The 21,659-nt window shown below is 43.8% G+C and overlaps 1 protein-coding gene across 1 annotated transcript; it reads right to left on the reverse strand.

The window, feature by feature from the left end:
- Positions 1–1,161: 1,161 nt before the first annotated feature.
- Positions 1,162–21,628, reverse strand: LOC144168870 (uncharacterized). Its single transcript, XM_077697861.1, has 7 exons — positions 21,619–21,628; positions 19,926–19,982; positions 17,918–17,980; positions 15,272–15,477; positions 11,255–11,414; positions 9,930–10,033; positions 1,162–2,496 (listed from the first exon to the last, which is right to left on the reverse strand). Exons 2-7 carry the CDS (start codon positions 19,960–19,962, stop codon positions 2,479–2,481), a joined length of 588 nt encoding a protein of 195 aa, XP_077553987.1. The 5' UTR covers positions 19,963–19,982; positions 21,619–21,628; the 3' UTR covers positions 1,162–2,478.
- Between the last annotated feature and the right edge of the window lie 31 nt (positions 21,629–21,659).

Consider the following 21,659-nt stretch of genomic DNA (forward strand, 5'->3'; position numbering starts at 1 on the left):
TGGTACCTCCTTCCAAATAAACCCGGTGGTCGTAAGCTGTGGAATGCGCAATATTCCCAGCAAACCGCGTTACGTTCTGTAGATATCCTGGAGATGTCGGCAATCGACGTTACAGACGTCCAGGAGACGTACCGTTCGGGTCGGACTTACATATACTCAACGTTCCTACAACCGCAAAAAACCCGTCCAAATCACGTGAAGGATGACGTACTATAGACGTCTCATGGTACTTTTATACGCTGTTTACGGGACGTTACCTTAGTGGTACGTCTTATGGATATCGTAGTGGTACATATGCAAGACGTATTGGTACGTCTACTCTACATTGTTTTGCTGTCTTTGGCACAGACATTGCTTTGTTAAATCGCCATCTTGTCTACGTTAGTATGATATTGTCGAGATGAACCTGTATGCATTAAACTTACATTCTTTATACATTATTTAGGAGCTTGGCCAGCCCTCTTTGCGAGGTTGCCTACGTGTCGTGGGCACTTGTGCTTCAAATACATGCCTTCATTCAGCACTGTTTATTGTTACTTGGTGCCTGGTTACTAGAATAATGTGATTACACTTTCGAAGTGTTGCATACTACTTGAAGTCTCATGTGAAGAGCTAAGCTGACATAAACTCCTTGCAGAAGCACACAAATCACAGCTCCAAACAAGAAATGTTGCATCGAAAACAAGTGGCACCAAGTAACGGCAAACCAGCTCTGATCAGCACAAGTGCCCTTGACACTAAGGGAACCTAGTGTCATCGCATTCTAGGTTCGGACCACACAGCACGGCTGCACTGGCCTTCTGTAAATGAACTATCAGAGAAACAATTAGAAACTAATTAAAATGATGGTCTTGCCAAGCTAGCTGTAAAGCTCGGCCAAAAGAAAGCTTTTAAAATACACATAAAACAAAACAGTTCAGGTAAAATATTTACTTCAAAATTATGCAATATGGTTTTGCAACACAACCAGTTTTGATGCTATATATATATCTGCCTTGGCTTAAAGGGTACAGATTTTATAACAAGAATAACACACATTTGCATGACATTAAATAAGTCACACACAGATTGCCAAAAAATAGGAAAGAAAGCAAACATCAACCCAGGTTAAAAAAACAAGACAGTTATGTAACTTAAAATATCTCGCACTAAGTGAAATGGTTAGAAAACAAAGCAAAAAAAGTATGTGGAACGACACAAATGATTGAATGGTACATGGTCACAAGAGCAAGACAAATTAATGTAACTCTAAATAATTCACAGCTAGTGAAAAAAAATGAGAAGCAATAAAGCAATAGCAGGTACGAAACAAAGTGATTGAGTGGTAATTGTGAGTGCCAGATAATATAAGTGACTTCAAATAAACTCGCATCTAGGGAAATGGTTATGAACACTAGAAAAAACTTGTATATACAGAAATGATTGTACGGTGGTTACAAGGGCAGTATAAATTTACGTGACTAAATAATTTACACCTAGTGAACTAGCAGGACAACAAAACAACTTTGGAAACAAAGAAATTATTGAGTAGTGGTTAGGAATTCAGCACAAAGTTACACTACTTCAATACTTCACACAAAGTGATATACTTTGGGAACAAAGAAAAAATGTGGAAACTCAGTTACGACATGAACATAACACCTAGTAATATGATTGAGGAACAATAAAACATTAAAAATGCTTGGAAGCACAGAAATGATTAAATGGTGGTTACTATTGGAACAACAGAAATTTACGCTTTAAATAATTTACACCTTGTAAAATGGTAGGAGACCAATAAAACAATTTAAAAAAGCTTATAAACACACAAATGATTGAATCGTGGTTGGGAGTACAGTAAAAAGTTACACGACTTCAATATTTCACACAAAGTAGAATGCTGCAAAAACAATGCAAGAAAAAAATGCGCACACAGAAATGATCGAATGGTAGATACCAGAGAAATTTACACGGCTAAAAATTCACACCTAGTCAAATGTTTGAAAACAAGAAAACAAAAAAAAAAAAGCTTCGAAGCCCAGAGTGATTGAATGATGGTTAGAAGAACAGCTGTGACCTTAAATAACAGAGAAATGATTGGGGAACTATAACACAACAAAGCTGAGAAACACAAATGATTGAATGGTGGTTACGAGTACACTCCAAATTTATACAACAAAATTCCACCTTGTTTATGATGGGGAAGAGTAGAAAAAGGTGATATATAGAAATGAGTGAACGGTGATTACAAAAAGAGCACAAATTTACGTGTCTAAATAATTCCACTCAAGTGAATTGTTTAGGGCACCATGAAAACAAATGTATACAAAGGTGGGTTGTCTTGGGCTGTCTTTGCTTGGGCTGCCTTGGCTTGGGCTGCCTTGGCTTGGGCTGCCTTTGCTTGGGAAGTCTTGGCTTGGGAAGTCTTGGCTTGGGCAGTCTTGGCTTGGGCAGTCTTGGCTTGGGCAGTCTTTGCTCGGGCAGTCTTGGCTTGGGCTGTCACACTGCAGCTTGTGTCTGAAGTGTGAAAGTAAAACAAATGGCCCGTTTCTAAAATGAATGCAACATATTTAAGAGCACTCATTTCTTTGCAGCGTTAGCAATAATTATCCCTTGCAGAATTACAATAGCAGACGTCTTACCAACCCACAGAAAGTGTAATCACACTACGCAAAGCTGTTATCGTGAGGGGAAGCACTCAGGTGTGCCCCCAAAATCCTAGTACACCAGGGTCCCTCCCCATCAAATGTTTACAAGGAGTTCCTGACAATTGTAACCTTCCAGAAAAAAAGTGCGTGCCAATCCAACCTCTGAAGGTAAAGCAAAGCTGCAAATGACACCCACATGATTACCCATGCGACGTCACTTGAATTCACACACGTGGCTCTACAAGTGAAACCAGAGACAAGTGACATGCACTTAATCACAGCTCACGTGAGCTTCCTCCAATTTTTACTCACACTTGGCGTATGCACAACGCCCGCACACAGCTGTACATGTGCCATGGGCAGCGTACAGCGGCATGAGATGTCGCATGATGCTCTCACATGACATTAAGCAAGAAGGCAGGGGAAGCCACAGATGTGCTCGGTGGGTGCCGAGCACAACGGGCTCTCTCTACATTTTTCTATTCATCCCAGGTTCGTTTCCTGGTGGTGCCAATAACTTCTTTTATTTGTTCGTGGCAGTTTTCTGTTGACACAAATGGGCATGAAAGAAACCTCGGGGGGTAGAGATACAAAGCTAAACATAGTTTATATATGCGCTTCACTGGGCCCTTTGTAAAGCTTGAGCTACAGCTTTACTAGCTAGCTTTACAAAGCTAGTAAAGTTTTGCAAAGTTAGTGTAGTGCTATTTTTAAGTGAACACGAGGCGTCACCTCGCAGTGGAGGCAAAGTTTCCTGCCCCCACCTAATTTAAGTATATGAGTACAGAAATTTCCAATACGGCCTAATAATGAGGTCTTAAAATCACTTGCCTGTTTTTTTTTTTTTGTAATTGTACTGGATCTCAATAGATCCCATAATAGCTCTAAGTACCTCTTTATTCAGATATGCTGGAACATCCCTAGGTGTTTCTAAATACTTCTAATCAAAGGTACTTCCTTTACCTACGTACTATGCTACTGCGCACAATCCCTCAGTAAAAAAAAAAAAAAAAAAAACTGAAGATGTGTACAGTCGAACACGGATATATCGAACACGGGTATATCGAATTATTGTCTATATCGAACTCATGAATTATCCCCTTGAAAATTCAGTGTAAAAGTATAGGAATTCGTACGTTTATATCGAACAGTATTTTTTCCGACCTTGGGTATATCGAACGCCGCGCGAGCTGAAAGGTGCTCTTCGGCGGTCGCTGCACCCCCGATTTCCGTGGTCCCTTAGTGCCTTCGCCGAAACCCGACAGGGACAGAAGCCGGGGCCTCGGAGCGTCATGCTTGCCTACTCATGGATAACTGCTCGGCCAACCAAACCACCTGAGAGCTCGACAACATCGAGCTCAAGTTTCTGCCTTCAAACACAACAGCCAGGCTGCAGCCGCTCGACCGCTCGACTAAGTCGTTCAAGCTTGGGTACAGGAGGCGACTCCTCGATAGGCTTTTGATGAACCTCCGCGTTGGTACCGAGCTTAAAGTTGACCAGCTGGGGGCGATACACATGATGAGGGGTGCCTGGAACAGCGTAAAGCAGAGCGTGGCCAACTGCTTCCGGAAGGCAGGCTTCGTGACGGCTGAATTTTTGGAAGCTTGCGAAGACGGCGACGATGACGAAGAGGGCATGGACGACACGTTTCGCGAGCTGTCGTCCCTTTTCCCGGCTGCTGTTCCAGCCGGAGTGTCTGCCGGCAACTTCGTGAACGCTGACAGCAATGTTTAGGCTGTTCCAAGCGCCGGTGACGAGGATATCGTAGCTGCGGTTGCAGGAACTCAGGCTGATAGCTCGGGTGGCGAAGTTCGTCCGGACGAGGATGCGGCTACACGATCGTACCCCACCGGTGAACTGGCGGCTGCGTCAAGCTTCATTCTACGTAGTTGCGGCGACATGGAAGGAACTGGGCTGTCGCTCCTGGATATTTTCGAGAAGATCGAGACCAGCGTCTTTAATTCCATATACAGGACGAAGAAGCAGGCCAAGATCAGCGATTTCTTTTCACGCGAATAAAGCATCCTGTTGTGTCGTTAGTGCAGAATTAGTTGTCATTCATGAATGCGCCGATCGGTAAGCGGTCGTCCGCCACAGGTGAGGTCTCAAAGCCCATATTTTCTATATCGAATTTTTCATATATCGAACTATTTCGCGATCCCCTTGGAGTTCGATATATCCGTGTTCGACTGTATTTCACAACACACTTGCTTGTGAGAGCTGCAGAAAATACCATGGATGCAACAAAATACCGGAATGCTTTTGTCAGGGGGGTAGGTTGCTGGGCTAAGCCAATTAGTCATGGCCAGACCGCGTTTTTTTCTGTCAAGACATGTTCTCTTGTTCTTGTGGTTTTTTTTTCTCTTTTTTTTCTCAGGTTTGTTTAATTACCGTTTTGTAAATTTGAATCCTTCATTCAATGCTTTGTTTTGAATGTAACACACTTTGTACTTGCCAACCTGCTTGGTCTACGGACAGCGGTATCTTATAAATAAATAAATAAACAAATAAATAAATAAACATTTGACATCTCACCCCATGATATCAGTGCCCTTCATGCTCTTCTTCAGGCCACATCACGCTTTTTCTTTCCCTTTTCTTTCCTTCATCGGTTCTCACTGTCATTCCTCCCAGTGCACCTCTGTTGCCATTGCTTCTTTTTTTATGCGACAGAAGCAATAAAAAATGCCGAAAATCTGGCGTCACCGTGGCCAAGAGATGGCAGGCACAAGGAATGCCACAAAAGAAAGTAAAGCAATTGATTTTAAAATAATTGGTTACAAATGGCTGCAGGCATTCATTGGACATGGGCCCCTCCGAATCCAAGGCAAGCGCATGTATCCCCAACAAACTGAATGATTTAGGTCTTTACCTCACTAAAGGTGGCCCTAGTAGCACCGAAAAGGCACATAATCGGGGATACACAATAAACATGTAATTTTAGTTGTGCCCGTGATAGCTAGAGCTACGATCACACAGCAAGAAAGTTTGACATCCACCTCAATGCAGCGTACGGCTACAAGGGAAAGCTATACAGATTCCTCAGAAACTTCGCAGTTGAAGAAAAATTCATCCTGGTCCAGGATGTGAACTTGGGACCACTGCTTGAATGGAGCAGTTGCTCTACCAACTGAGCTAACGAAGAGGCTAGTCATTTGTAGACAGAGAACGAATTGATCAACAGCTCGAAGTGATGTCACTTCAAGTTGTTGATTAATTCGTTCTCGCGCTACAAACCATAGTTTCTCACTAACTCACCTAGACTGAAATCTGGTGCTAGCGTCAACGTGATTCGGCGAAGGCGCTCACGCCTACATGAGTGCCGCCTAGAGTGTACTAGAATAAGGGAGTGTCCCGAGCGGCAGCGCCGAGCCACTCCGGTTGGCGTCGACATTGCCAGGTGGCACGACTGCGCCCTTTCGCCGCTGGTCTAGCGCAGTGAGACTACGCGTCTGGCCATGCACTGCAATCTTCTCGCGTTCTCTTTTTGCTTTCAAAGACATTCAGAAGCTAAGCAAGATTCTAAGCGGCCACACGCAACTTTTGCTTTACTTACTGCTGCTCCAGGCTGTTCACGAGAACTGCGGCCTCGATGTGGTGAGCTATTCTGGTTGCAGCCACCTTAGTTCGATCCGCTATCCGCGATTTTGATTCACCTCGAGCTTTATATCTGGCGCGGGCGCTCCTGAATGTCAATGAACTGTCACCCGTGTTCTCTGCAACACGCTGTTAGGCAACACGCCTGACGAGAGATAATTACTTAGTTTTCCCGAACTGGCAGGTGTTCAGTCCCTACACAGAGAAGAGCATCGCAGTTCTAAAAACACATCATTGCTCGCATAGCAGCATTTAAGAGTGTCAAATTTTTTAGCCTAGGTGTCGCAGTCAATTCTGATGTATTATTCAGCGCATGTGCGCAAATAAGCATGTTGACACCCACCCCCATCTCCTAAAAAGAAGTTTAGACCCACCGCATAGCACAAAAACGGAATATGGTAAGGAGTACACCATTTTTCAGAGATCAGAGGGGCTATCATGGCAAAAGACAAATTATTTTGTGGTTTTTTCTTGTTATAATTACTATCAAAAAAGAATAGTAACTAATGTTAACTAACAAATCTATCAACTATGCCATGTTACATGTTAAGCAAAGTTGTGTACAGGTAATGGCACAGCTTCACTTTGTTTCAAACCCGGTTGCAATATAAATATTATACATTACGTGAAGGAGATAGAACAGATTACATTTTAGTGTGGGGGCACAGTTTATTTCGCACTTTTGTGCAGTTGTACGAGCATTTGCCTATAGTTTAGCATACTTTGCAGATTGCCGTCTTTTTGAATTGCTTCTGTTGATGCTTTTGATGTAGAAGGGAATGCGGGTCGCGAGGTAAAACGCGCTCACCTCTGCCGCAACAGCCTTACAATGATCACTGCACCCAAGTTCGCACTGCTGCTTAGCCAACACCACACTCAAAATGTCAAGGAAGCTATCATAAACTCACATGCCAGTCCTTGACGAAATACACTGTCTCACTGTTTAGAAAAAACACGTCAGAACGCACCCGATTTCACCGAACACACGTGCACCCACTGCCTTCCACGTTTCGTCCAGTCTGAAGGCCGCGGCGACAGCGCGGGCGCGGCTGACTAGCTACAAGACCGCGCACCAGCGCCCCTAGCCATCCTAGCGGTGGTCGACGGCGCGCGGCACGCCGAAAGCAACGCTGTCTCAGCCCGCTCGGGCCACTCCCCTATTCTAGTTCACTCTAGTGCCGCCATAGTGTGTAGTTCGGCCGGAAGTTCGGTGTGGCATGGCCGGCAAAGACTTTGGGGCTACTCCAATTGAGTTTTTGTTTAAAAAATTGCTGCCAAAAGTGCCGCTGTTAACAAATTTTATTTTGTATAAGACACTGTGTTAGAGGGCTTATGTTTCAAAACAAATTTGGGGGTTATGAAGAAAAAAAAAAGCAGAAGTGCTGCCTTCGGCTGACGCCACCAGATACAGCGGGCCGTTCCAGATTTATTTTTAAATATATTACATACTTCAAACTGGGTAAGGTTTGCTATGATTTTTTGTAATATCAAAGATTTAGCTAAAAAAATTGTTTAGATTGTTTTAAACTGTGTTCTTGCTTCCTCTCAATACAGTATTATTATCGTATGCTATGTGTTTTGGCAGGTGAAGCAGATGCAACATAGAGATGCAAGAATTATGTAATCACGTCGTATTTGTTTTGTCCAAGCAGATATAAATAAACTCATAGGCGGAGCCTATTACCACAAGTGAGTCTTCAAGCACGCGCGCAAAGCATTACGAAATTGAATGAACGCTTTAAATGGCAAATAAATACTGGCTTGTCGAGTAACTATGTATGTTGCCTCATTGAACCTGGCCAAGGCAGCGCATGCTTCCAGGGGTAAGTAAACGCAGCGGCGGCGACGAGCGATGCGAAAATCATAACTGAATGTGTGCAGAAAACGGATAGTGTGGGCTAGAGTAGTTTATTTAGTGGCTGTAGTGTGGGCGGCGGCGTCGGCAAGCAGTATTAAGCGGCATATAACAGGCCGCTGGGACCTTCGTTCGCTTTTAGCCGTCCAGAAGCAGCCCACGAGCGAGCGGCAGCGGTGATACAGTGAACTGTAGCGACGAGCAACGACGACAGAGGACATTGGCGGCAGTGTATTAATTTTTTTTCGCTTGTCGCTGTCACCCAGTACACTCTGCTGTTGTACCTTTTGAGTTACATTTTTGGCATCGCTTATCGCCGTCACAGCATGTGGTCACCCTTCATCTTAAGAAGCTCGCCGCTAACGCGAGCATGCGTTGAGTGCTAATCACGCTGTTATTTAGACATATCTGTGATAGCCATTGAATGCCAGAAATTGGCATCCCAAAAACAGAAAAGCACACCGCAAAACAGAACTAACAAGCACTTCAGAGCCGAGAAGCCTTATCCATAGCCCTTTGTACTAGCCACTTGGTGCCAATCCGATTCGCACACTACTCACAATTCCCATGGCGGAGTGCGATCGCAGCGACACTTTCTGCTCTAGGTGATATTGAGAAACTCTATGCTACAAACAACTAGCCTCCCTGGTTAGCTTAGTTGGTAGAGCAACTGCTCCGGTGAAGCGGTGGTTCCAAGTTCACATCCTGGAACAGGATGAATTTTTCTTCAACTGCGATGTTTCTGAGGAATCTGTATAGCTTTCCCTTGTAGCCGTACGCTGCATTGAGGTGGATGTCAAACTTTCCTTTGCAGAAACTTACTCCACCTTCGGGATTCTCCCTAAATCTGGTCGATGGTGGAAATGTGCTGGGAGAAAAAAATGGCTCCAGTCCACGGTGTGAAGGTGGTTGTAAAGCAAAGCTTTAAACGACACCCAAAACAATTGCCCATCTCACGTCACTTGAACTCACACACGTGGCTCTACAAAGAGTGAAACCAGACATTCTGCCAGCCATTACTCGAACTCAGCAGCAGCATCGGCCAAGGGCGGGCTACAGCGGCGGACGCCACCGCTGTAGCCTGGCCGTGAGTCGGGAGAAAGAAGACGGATAGGAGCGTCTTTCGAAGGGTGAGACAGCGGAACCTAGCTATCCTGAAGCGCTAGCTAGAGGCTACACCACTGCACACAACAAGCACACACACCGAAACAATTCGGCATGTGGGCTTAGTGATTTCCATTTATACCGATGTAAACAACAGTTCTTTTATTAAGTTTGAGAATAGCGAGAAAGCTGAGGAAACTTTTATATCCTCTATTTATCAGAACCAGTTGCTCCTTTTGCCTTTCGTACTACCTCTTAGAACACAACCAAATTGGTATTCAGCAATAGAGAATACACAGTCCTATTCTCCCATTCGTGGCAAGCAGTGCGCAAAAGGTGGTGTTTTTATAGCGCCAGATGTCTGTATGTGGCCTCTACATTTCGTTTTTCACCCTGCAAACCAATCCTTAATGCATCTTTGCCGTACGACCACTTAATTCAGTCGGATAAAGGTTACCCAGGAGGTGCTGTCGAACAAGTTATTCAAGCCGTGCAAAGGAAGTGTGCAATGGACGCAAAGCTGCACGAAAACAGGCCCAAAATAACGGTCAGTTAAGCAGATGACAAAACCATACAAAGCCATGCCAGCCACCTCTGCGCGGGAATGCTGGGTAAATTCGCCGCCTCATCTACAGTGTGCTCCGTGAGTGAAACCCTCCGCACCCCCTTTCCCTTTGCTGCGTTGGGAATTTATTGTCCTGCAAGCCGCAAAAGAACCCTTGGCTAGTAGAGCTAAAATTGTTACCTTTACTGACGCAAGCCTGTGCCTGGCAGGAGCATGACGCAGCCATTCCCGTATAGCTGCTTCAACTTCAAAGTCAGTTGCACCATGCGAAGACTTCACAGCAGCTGTGCAAAAAGATACATTAGTTCTCATTAGTGCCACAGCAACATCAAAATCTTCACTTACAGTTGAAACATAGCCCTGGAAATTTCTCAGATCAAAACCACAAATTGACCACATGGCCACAGTGTCGCCACACTTTTAAAAGGGCCATGAACCCTAAGATTCGTTCTATTTACAAGAACTAGTGTCCAGTGACCCATTCAGTTCCATTTCAGCCACAATACACCTTTTTGAAAAGACAAAATGCAAGAAATACTGAAGAACTTTTAAATTTTGGGCTACACGAAGTTAGCATAAGGTGGGGGGGAGGGGGGGGGGATGCATTAAGAACATATCAGTGTGTTAACTGCCCATTATCATTTAATTGACTAGCTCAAACCGGCCCCAGTCCAATGCGCAGTAATGTGCCTTGGTGCTGGCTTGGGCTGGCCCCTATTGCACAAACACAATTCCCTGACGTCACAACGAAATCGCTGGAGAGTGGCTGGGGAGTTCCACACAGCTCTTCTGTTCCCATTAACATCGCAATTTCCTCGAAGTTTGATATAAATTGGTATCCAACTTGATGCCAGTTTTCCTGTTGGACAAAACGTGTATTTTGTCTTCATGGTCCCTCTAAAAAAGTTCTTTTGCATTCAGTAGCGCGCTCAGTGCAAAATACGTCAGTTGCTGTACACACAATGACTGCATCTAGGTTGCAATAAATTGCGTGCTTCTAAAGCCTAAAGTGTTTAAACTAGATGAACCTCCAAATTCTAGAAGTCTACCAAGGCAATAACACCCACCTAAAAAATTGAGCCGTCTAAAAAAATGACTACAGAAATTCACGATATTAAAGTAGTTGCTTGAATCCATTCTCAAGATCAGATTGATTGATTGATTGATTTGACTGCAGGCTTTAATGTGCCGATGCAACACAGGCAATGAGGCCCGCCGTAGTGTAGAGCTCCAGACTAATTTTGAGCACCTGGGGATCTCTAACGTGGTGCCCAAAACTGCCAAAATGGTTGCAGGCCATAACAGTCGGAAAGGGGGTAACAATTCTGTGCTACAAAGGCTCAGACAAATTTAATACCTCTTCTAGCAAAAAAAAAGTAATAAGCTGCCGGTTGTCAACACAGCTGACATTGGCACAGTATGTGACTGACAATAGAAATTGGGGCACTATACATTGTCTGGTGAAAGAATTTGATGTCTGTAATAACATGAAGACATCAACTTACACACAATGCAAGGTGCCAGTCGCAGCTGGGAAAAGGAGTGTTTCCCCTTCTTGCCAAACCATGAAAACTCCATGGCTAAGCTGTCCGCCAACAGCAACTTCAGCAGGCGCCTTGCACAAACTGCCGCTGTTGAGCCGCCCTGGCTAGAGAGTTCTTCAATCTAGGCATGGGTACAGGAAAATCTGTGTTGTTAATACAGCCTTTAACACTGGTGTGATACAGAAATCAAGGGTAATGTTCATTCGAGCTTACTCCACTGCACACCAGTGACTTTCAATGTGTAACGAGATATAACACGGGGGTTTTAGTGACTGCTAAATCACCTGCTGTAGCAATAAATGCATCTGTACGTTGTTTAATTAAGAGGTGCTCGCCTGGAATATAATACATTTTCTGTAGGCACCCATTGTGATTGGAGCAGCTGGCAAGGCATTTGATTGGTGAGAAGAAAAAAAAAAGAGGAACCAGTCATCTGACACAGTACACACGCTCCTCTCCTCAAGCTACACCACAGAAAAAAAAAAGAGGCAATGCTTTAATTCACACATTTCACTTTATGCCGCATGGCAACTCCAACCTTACCCTACACCTCGGGGGAGGGAGGGGGGGGGGAAGAAAGAAAAAGAAGAAAGTAAAAGATTGTGTTCTGCACGGTACTAGCCAGGCTTTTGGTGCTATGGTGCATGGACTTCCAAACATCAATACACTGCAGATACACTTCTATAAATGAATATATATAAAAAGCTAAGCCCCGTTCAGCATTTTGAAACTTCATGCAGCAGTGCCTGCTGCATGGAGGAAAGGAAAGCTTAGGACAGGCTGTGACGTCGTGTTTAGGTGAAGCCGCTATGCTATTCTTGCAGGTCGCCCCTTTTTGCTAATGTTTTGCACGCATATGCTACTCTTTCCACAATCTCTTTTGCCACTGCTGTCTGCTTTGTCTCCTTCGGCTGACCACTGGGTACTGGCTGGGCGGCTCAGAGACGTAGTGCCTTGACGGGTCAGCCTGCAGTGCTGTTGCTATGATGCAGTTGCCAGTGGCCTCCAATGTGCATGAAAAAACCATGCGACTTTTTCCACACAGCTACCAATTCTCTCCTACTTTCCTGCGTAGCCTGCTGTGAAGACAAACTTTTGAAATAAGCACAATGTTTGTTTTTGAGTGGCATTCGGTTCAGGTAAGGGTAAATAAAATGCTTCAAAGGTAGGTTTCACGAGTGGTTCGATTTGCACATAGTTTGTGTATTTTTGTGAATCCCACAATATACGTTGTAAGTGGTCTATGCACTATTGTAAAAAAACTTAGCTGTACAGGTTATAGAGCTGTGACCTGAGAACTATGCAGGGAATTTTCAGGAGGACATCTAGACACTACCAGAGGAATTAAATACGTACAGAAAACGTTTGCTGCTGTATTACGCCCTATGCCCTATCCCAGCCAGAGTGGCCGCTTTTCAGATGAAGACGAAAAGCAAAAAACAGCTGTGTGTCAAAATGTCCGCACACATAAAATATCCTTAGGTGGTCAAAATTAATTGATTGATTTATTGTAGGGTTTAACGCGCCGATGCAACGCAGGTGATGAGGCGCACTGTAGTGGAGGGCTCCGGATTAATTTTGACCACCTGGGGATCTTTAACGTGCGCCGAAATCTCGTACACACGGGCGTTTTTGCTTTTCGCCTCCATCAGAAAAGCGGCCCCCGCGGCCGAGAATCGAACCCGCGCCCTCGTGCTCAGCAGCGCAACGCCTTAGCCACTTAGCCACCGCGGCAGGTAAAATTAATCCCAAGCCTCCCCCTGCTACAGCGTACCTCATAGCCCACATGTGGCTTCAGTGCACTGAAACCCCACAATCAATCAACTTGCCCTCTGTGTACCTGGCTCGTAGGCGAGAGACTAGAGATAAGTACTGAAAAAATGATACCCCCGGTAACGACAATTCTGCTCACAAAATGTAAAATAAAAGTATGAACTGTAGAGCCTGAAAAAGCGCACTGTTTTAACATGAATACCTTTATTACTGAAGTTACAATATTCACGTAACTTGCTCATTAAACCTAATGCATATTTAACCTTGACACAATACCTTTTCCATCACCCTTCACTCTCACTGCATCGTTCCATCATGCTACCTTTATTTGACAGCATTACATGTCCTGGTCTTGATGTAGGTTCTTAATATTGTATTAATGGCTTTTTACATGGTTTACGGTTTCTCTCCTTTCCTTTGTTCTGCCCTGCACACCAATTTCAAACTAAAAGCTACATTCTCATTAAATGCAGCAAAGCAAAATATTCACCTTTTCACAGGCAGAAACGAAGCAAGCTGCACAGAACTATCTCAACTGCTCCTGCCTGAGGGGAGCAGGGCTTTATAACCCTCAACTCGTGGACAAATTTCTGTGCAATGCAGTAACAACTACAGAGCCGAACGACACTGTTTTGCTGCGCAGCTGGACGCAGTCCAACAAAAATATGTTGGTGGGCATAATCTAAGCAATTTAAAAACAGTGCTTATTTTTTAGCCTTCAATAGATATTGCCAATAAAGTGATAGAGTAGATGATGTAGAGTGATGTAGATTTTTGGGCTTCTTGTTTGCCGTGTTTGCCACTGGCATCGCATAGGTTCTGGTCAGGAGACAAAAAACAGTGTTCTTTTTGACAGCAGCTTTCTTCCCATACAGCAGCTCGAAACTTTCTTCACCCCACTGAATTTACTTGAGAACAATAAGCTGTCAAAACAAACGAAGCAAGTGGCCTGCAAAATGTGGGCCCAAGTGACACTGACGCAACTGGGACTCTCCATCATTTCCGCATTTCATTCGGTTAGCCGAATGAGCCTGGCGTAAGCTGGCGTAAGTGAGCCTACGGTCGCATGTCTCAAGACGAAGGTCTTGAAAACGGCTTCGTTTGGCAACTGGAAGACCACTTGAAGTTGTGTAATGACAAGAGTGCAGCGGTATGACAGTTTCACCTTCAACGCACTCAACACAATCCAAATGAGATTTTACTTCGTGCCATAGTGGGTGCGTGCTGCTCTTTCGTTATACCATGCCTGTACTATTCAAGCACGTTGCATGTCTGTGGTACTGCCCAGTTTCAGCCCCAGAAGAGTTAACATATCAGAGAATGCCTTCAAAACTACATATAATTCAAGTTAACTCATTGATGGTACAGAGCTGGACGCTACCATCCGTACAGTAAATGATTAAGTAGCTCCGAGTTCTCCAGTAAAAGCATTGGCTTGTATTGAGAAACAAATGGGGTGTAGGGGAGGAGATGCCAATATGCCTGCATCAGTGAGCGTGGTTCAGTGCATTCAACTACGGATCTCATACAAGGAAATGATCTGTAGCAAATGCATATCTGTTATGCCAGAACTGAACTCAAAACCAATTTATCAGTCAATACATTGGCGCAGTAACACAAAGAAGTTTGCTCTCCCCTGTAGCCTCCTTTCCATTGGCACAGAAAGTTGTCCCCCAGTACTGTAGTCTGCACAAAGGATCCAGACACTGTACTGCACAGGCTAGGACTTTGGTGGCAATGATCTCTGGCACATAACTAGTAGGAAACTGTTTTAATGGCCCCCTAAGAAATACCAGGGGACCACAGGGGCAATTACATGATTATGAAGATGAAGGTTGCAGCCAATATAGTACCATGCAACTGCTGTTTTTTTTTTTAGTGTGAATGGAAGCTTTTTGCGCGTTTTTCTCTCCCCACCCCCACAAGCTTACACGGTTGAGCAATCTTTTAAAAGGTGCAAGCCCTGTTCTTGCAAATAGCATGACACTGATTCAAGCTGGCAGCTAATGAAGGCAAGAAAAAGTCATTCTAAACATTAAAGCTGCTATGAAGGAGTGCTCACCATTGGAATATAAGCTCATTTTGCTTGTTTGTGGTACATGTGAAATTTATATTGAATAAACCAATGCACCAAACCGAAGTGCTCATTTACCAACTTTACTATATTAAATGAGCTATAAAAACTGCAGAATTGCTATTTCTTACCAAAGCTTCCTTTTTTGGCCCAGTCAGAGTGGTGTCAAACCTCTTCAGGGACTCGTAGTCCCTGAAAGGGGATCTGGGCATTGCTGGTTCCTTTGAAGGCTGGTGTCTTCTAGACATCCTCTCTGTGAGCGACATAAGCAGCTCCCCGTGCTGCTGTTGCACCATGCGTAGCAAGGTCAGCCTGGTCAGCACTTGGTACTGGAATTCTGGGAAAAAAAGTACAATGTGCGGCCGAGAACCATTTTGCAACATGCATATGCAGTTAACAGAAAAATTAAAGAAAAATATCAAAGCTTCTAAAAAAGTTAAGCTCAAACTAGTTTGGTCCCTACTACACAGCAGACCTGACATGCCATTTTGTTCTCTTTCCATTACATTTATAATATTCGCACACTCACACATGAGAAATGTAATGTGCATCAGAGTGCCCAGCCAAAATGGAAACCGAAACAAGAACCACAACCTGGTATTTTTTCCACAAGCCAACCAGCATTTGAACCAGTATTTTTTTATCAAGCTAAACCTGAAACGGAATTTAACCGGCAAACAAAGGTTACTGGATAAACGGCATGGTTCAACCATCCATTGTTCATATTTTCCAGACAATTTCATTTGAACTTTTCACTTTTACCTGCCATAAAATTCGCAATCCACCATCACTTTGTCCCCTCGAATCACGCACAACATTGCTATCAAAGCCCTATTTCTGATCACAACATAAGGAAAAGGACGCGCACCAATACTGCGATGGCAAGTTGCTGCTGAGCAAGGCTGTGCAAAGAAAATACAATCTACGCTCTTACTGCAGATCCGGCAAACACGGAATTCAGTTACAACAGACCATTTCTGTTGCTTATTAGGTCCCCATGCATTCTTAATTGAATCTACTCCACCCATAACGGACCAGATTATTGGCTACAATGGATTAAATTTCGGACGAAAATTCTTTTGATGGAATGTTAATAGTGCACTTTCACAGTGCTGGTTCCCGATATCCTTTCCCTTTGTGTATTTTGGTGAGAAAATTACATCTGACAACACTGTCAATGCAGAATGGGTCATTGCCGCCGCCAAGCTCAGCCTGTGCCAGTGACCATTTTTTTTTTTGTGCGACTGACGGCCTGAGTGGCTAGGGTAGCTGACATCGCCAGAAGTACATCGCCAGAAGTACAGGCTTGTCTAAGCAGACGGTCCACTTGACCAGAACAAGGCCACTGCCGATAAACGCGACTCCAGTGAGATCGAACAACAGCGCTATCGAATACACAAATTGGTGCGCCCGTAGTCGAGTCTGCCCTCTTCACAGTCTTTTTATGTAATAAAGAACTCGAGTTTAGTGAGGTTCAGTCTATATTATTCACATGCATGCATCGTTCCTGTTCCGTTCGGTGAAAAAGTTAAGAAATGCCTCAAGTAGGGCGTTGGTTCCCATATCTGCCAGTGGTTGTGCCCAGTCCAACCGGTCTAACTTTTCATTTCCCAGCTGTTTTTCATCATACTATTTCAGACTTATATTTCATCAGACTGATTTTTATATCTGGTTCATAATTGCTCCTAGTTAAATTCTTGCGTTATTGGCTCAGCTTACCATGTGTTTTTACACACTTGACCGCATGCGCTAGGCCAAGTGCCGGTGCTAAGCTTTGGGAATGGTGTTTAGATGATTCTTTGCCCTCGCACGAACACTGTGCAGAGGTGCTGCAGGCGTGTAGAAAGAACAGTGTCTGTACTATGCATATGCAATATCGGTTAAAGTAGCCACTTTTGCGCTCATATAATATAGACCCCCCCCCCCCACTTGCCCCGTCAAATACTGCATACTTTGGCTACAGCGGACTCTTTTCCCGGATTAAGGGAGTCCGTTGTAACGGGCCGTAGACTGTAGTCAATACTAAACTATTTGGCAGAGCTCACAGGCAGCCCAACCATTACAAGAGAAATGAATACCACCAGGGTACCGACTAAGCAGAAACTTCAAAATAGCAGCAAAATCAGACATCAGGATTCCTTCAGCTTTGGAAAGAGCATTTTTGTGGCTTGACTGTAACAGCGGCAATTAACCATGCCTCACAATGTCACTGCTAGTCATTTCTGCCAAGTCCATTTCAAAACATTTTGACTGCATCATAAAGTCACAAGGAAGCAGTATCACTGCATATCCAGTGATACTGCTCCCTTGTGACTAATACTAAGCTTCAAAAATAACTTTTTGTGAACTAGAAGTAAAAAAGAAGCCCATGGCCATTCAGCAATGTGAGCAAAGGTGTCACACAGTACTACCCACATTAACGGGATGTTTTCACATAGAATGTGCCTAAAGACGTACTAACACATCACAACGAAAAGAATATTTGCCCGCAAAAAGTTTTCTTGATTGAATATAGACTTCTTAGTAGTCATTAAAAATTCAAACCACTCACTTAAAGTCAAAGCAAGTGGTAGCTATCAAGGAAATGAGGGGGCCAGAAGCCACTAAGGGTATTAACTAACAGTCCAACAGAATAACCGATGAAATGGGACACCACTCTTGTACTAAAAAAACATTGAGTGTTTAGTGATATGTTTAAACATGATACTCACAACATTTGTATCTTGAAGGACATTTGCTCCTTATACATGAATGTGCTTTTACATTTTTTTACGTACCCTCTGGCGACAACAGCTTTCTCTTCAACTTTTTGGGGCTCAGAGACCTGCGCCGTTCTGCACCTGCAAAAGCCCGATTTTTTAGAATACATCCTACAGTAGCACTTCAATTTGTGGGTTAGTAAATTATTAAATTGGGGCTTTAATTGAGAGATTGAGATGTCAAGACTGTATTTACTTTCAGCCTGTAAACAAGGCACATCTGTATGACTGCACTGGCAGTAGTGCTGGCCTCACAATACTGTTCGCACTGACCAACCCCTTAATCGAGTAAATGTTTATCCACAAATAATGCCAGGGACAGCTATACATCCAAACTTTGCTGCATAATGCAGCACACATTAGCAGCGTTACGCATTGCAGCAACTCTGGCAAGATGGTGCACGTAATGTAGCAGCATTCATATATATTTTTGGAAAGCGAACAAAATGAATTCCCATTTCTGCTGCAACTCGATTTTTCTTGGACTAATACATATTCAAGCTGGCCCTCCAACGTACTGTTTCAGGCATTGTTCATATATTCAATATATTCCCAAGAAAAGTGGCAGCCTTTTTACCCCAAATTACCCACTGTGCGCTATTGTGCAACTTACATGACCAATTAATTAGTATCACCGGGAGCAATCTGACAGAGGGAAAAAAGGAAAAAAAAAAGTCACAACAGCTCAACCTTACGGGTACATTACCCAAAACTATGACTGCATGTCCCAATTGAGAAAGGCTTAAAGCACATGTGAAGTTGAGCCTCATACACAGTCATTACCTAAGACATATTAGATAATTACTTTTGTGCCAAAATCCGCAGGCACTTTGATCCTTCTACGACACTTTATCAGATCCATTTCATATGATTTCAGACTAATTGTATGTGACAAACTTCAAGGGTCTATACTTTTACAGATCCCCAGCAGTTGGTAAAGTCTAGTGCTTGTGAGAACAAACCTATTATAATTATAATTACCTAAGCCACTTTACTTTGGCATGTTTCACGGCTAAAGCTCCATTTTGCTAGGTATACCAATCCAAAAAGGCCTCACTGAGCCAATCTGACATACACTCAGTGAAGGCCAAACCAGTGCATGTGGTTGTGGAATGAGTGTCCCATTGCTCGTTTGTTCCAAAGGGTTGGGCGCACAGGGGGATAGGTGAAGAGCAAGTGCATGGGCCATCACAAAATGAAACAAAGAGGACATCGTTTCATCAAAGTTCACTGTAATTTTTGCCTTGCCTGTACAGAGTGTTTTCTCGTGCGGTGCAACTGTGTGCATATTCACTGCCCACTTTCGGTGCAAGAATGGAGCTTGTGCTCTAGTGAAAAGTTTGTTTAAAAGCATCGAATTACAGCAAATTTCATTTTTGCTTCCCCGTTCACCGGGCCATAGATGCCTTTGGAATTTTCTCTGCAAGTGTCAGCATGCAAAACAGACCACGACACCCATAGCCGTTCACCTGCAAAAGCAATCAAGCTGCCCTATACTGTGAACACTTAGGAATGGCAATTACATAGGCCTCTTCAGCAGAGCACTTTCACTGCACCCACTACACAAAACTGTTATGAACAGGCATCTTTTATATGGCGAATTTTCTAAAAATAAAATGCTGTGTCTATAGGGTAATGTCATCTATACAACACTGTTTGGTACTAATTACAAAATCTGGAGCTCGAGATAACACGTATACAGTACACAAGAGAAAATCTAGTAGTGCCCATTGTCATGGGACACATGTTGGGGGGAGGGGGGGGGGAATATAGTGACGGATTGGCTGCATCCATGCAATGGCAATCAAACAAGATGAACACGGAAATTGGCTTTGGAGGCTGGCCATAAGAGATGACGAGGGAGTGCTGAAAGATGAGATGATGGATGCTCAAGACAAGAAAGAAACGACTGCACTTACTCAAGGCTGCCAGTGTAGTTCCCCGTCCTGTAACTATAAATACCTCCATTGTGACATTTCCCCCAAAACAATTATGTTTGCCAGGTTTGTGTATTAGCTGCTATTACCTTCTTCTTCATCACGATCAGCACCAGTGTCTGTCATTTCTGCACTGGCGTCGAACACTGAAATCAGAGGAATAAAATATGAAAGGCCAAATGATAGCACTCCTTATTACACCAAGCATTTTTTTTTTTTCAGGTCAAGTGAAAAGCGCTATGGCTGCCTCTGAATATAATAAAAGGGACAAGTGAGTGCAGTTTATGACTGCTAAAAAAGGTGAAAACCTCAATATAGATAATTCCTTCAAGCTGCTACGAGTATGCTGCATACAAATCGCACCCAACCACAGCCAACCAAGGTGGGGCTGAGGAATCAATAATTGGTTCACTGAAAAGATTGCTTCGCTGAGATAAGTCCCACCCGAGGTAACGTACTTTGCTCAAATAATTTATGTAATAGAAAACACAATGCATGCAGCTCAACTACTACTTTGTCGCACTAGAGCTAAGGCGCATTAAGGTCCCCTTGAGCGGTGGCCGAGACTGACAAAACTAAGCGCGAATAGAACAAAAATTATAATCTCGCAGAACAAGCTATTTCGACTTCATATTTAGAGCATACCATTTTTACAGCAGTAAAAATGGTGGGATTACGAGAGTTACAACTACAACGTAACCATGCATGCTGTTGCATCTGATGGAGGTACATCATCGGCCTGCGCAATGAACCCCACTGCAAACTGTGCAGATTGTTCTGACACAACACCAGCCCATCGCAATAAGCAACACTGCCACTTTTGTGACCCTGTATATGCGAATCACACCTCATGAAACGAATGCTAGGAACCAGAACTACAGCTGCCATATTTGCTAGCGCAATGAACCCACTTTATTCCCATAAATTCGGCATGAATTTGGGGTGGTGAGTCTATTGCGAAAAAATTGCAACAGATTTTGAAAGGTTGAAATTTAATACAATAAAGTTTCTAAGAGAAGCCCTGTTCAGAGCCTTACCATTTTGGTAAAAACCCATAGGTGATTATGCAATAAAATTTCTTTTTTATTCCCATCATGCTGTGGGCCCCTACTCGCCATGCAGCTGTCCTCCTCACTGAAGTCGCTTGTGGCTTCACATCCGTTGTCAGCCCACACCGGACTGTTTTCGGTAAGATCACGACACTTAAAAACTTCTCTTCCCACTCTGGGAATGTTCCCTTCTTTGGGCCCATGAAACACGGCGATCCCTTGATTATGCAATAAAATTTCTTTTTTATTCCCATCATGCTAGTGGGCCCCTACTCGCCATGCAGCTGTCCTCCTCACTGAAGTCGCTTGTGGCTTCACATCCGTTGTCAGCCCACACCGGACTGTTTTCGGTAAGATCACGACACTTAAAAACTTCTCTTCCCACTCTGGGAATGTTCCCTTCTTTGGGCCCATGAAACACGGCGATCCCTGTTCACTGCCCAAAAACCTCCTGTTTTCGCACGTAGCGTACAAGCACTGGGTCTACACTGAAGTGCCGCCCAGCTGCGCGGTTTCCATATGCATCAACGCACGTCCCATCACCTTCAGTTTAAAAACTGGCTGTGTAGCTGCAGAATAGGAAACTTAAGGTTATCGCTTCAACAATCACTAGCACTGTTTCAAGGTTCTCCTCAAAGCACTTCAAAATTGGTTTAATTGTTTTAAGTGTCTATTCTAATGAGACTGCTGGAACAAAGTAAGGTTGGCTCATATTGTATCAATGCAAGCTCACCTATCTCTGAGCTTTGCTCGGAAACTGCAGTAGATGACCCA

This window comes from Haemaphysalis longicornis, unplaced genomic scaffold, assembly GCF_048455015.1.
Source record: "Haemaphysalis longicornis isolate Haplotype H1 unplaced genomic scaffold, Haemaphysalis longicornis Haplotype H1 scaffold_2, whole genome shotgun sequence".
NCBI lineage: Eukaryota > Metazoa > Arthropoda > Arachnida > Ixodida > Ixodidae > Haemaphysalis > Haemaphysalis longicornis.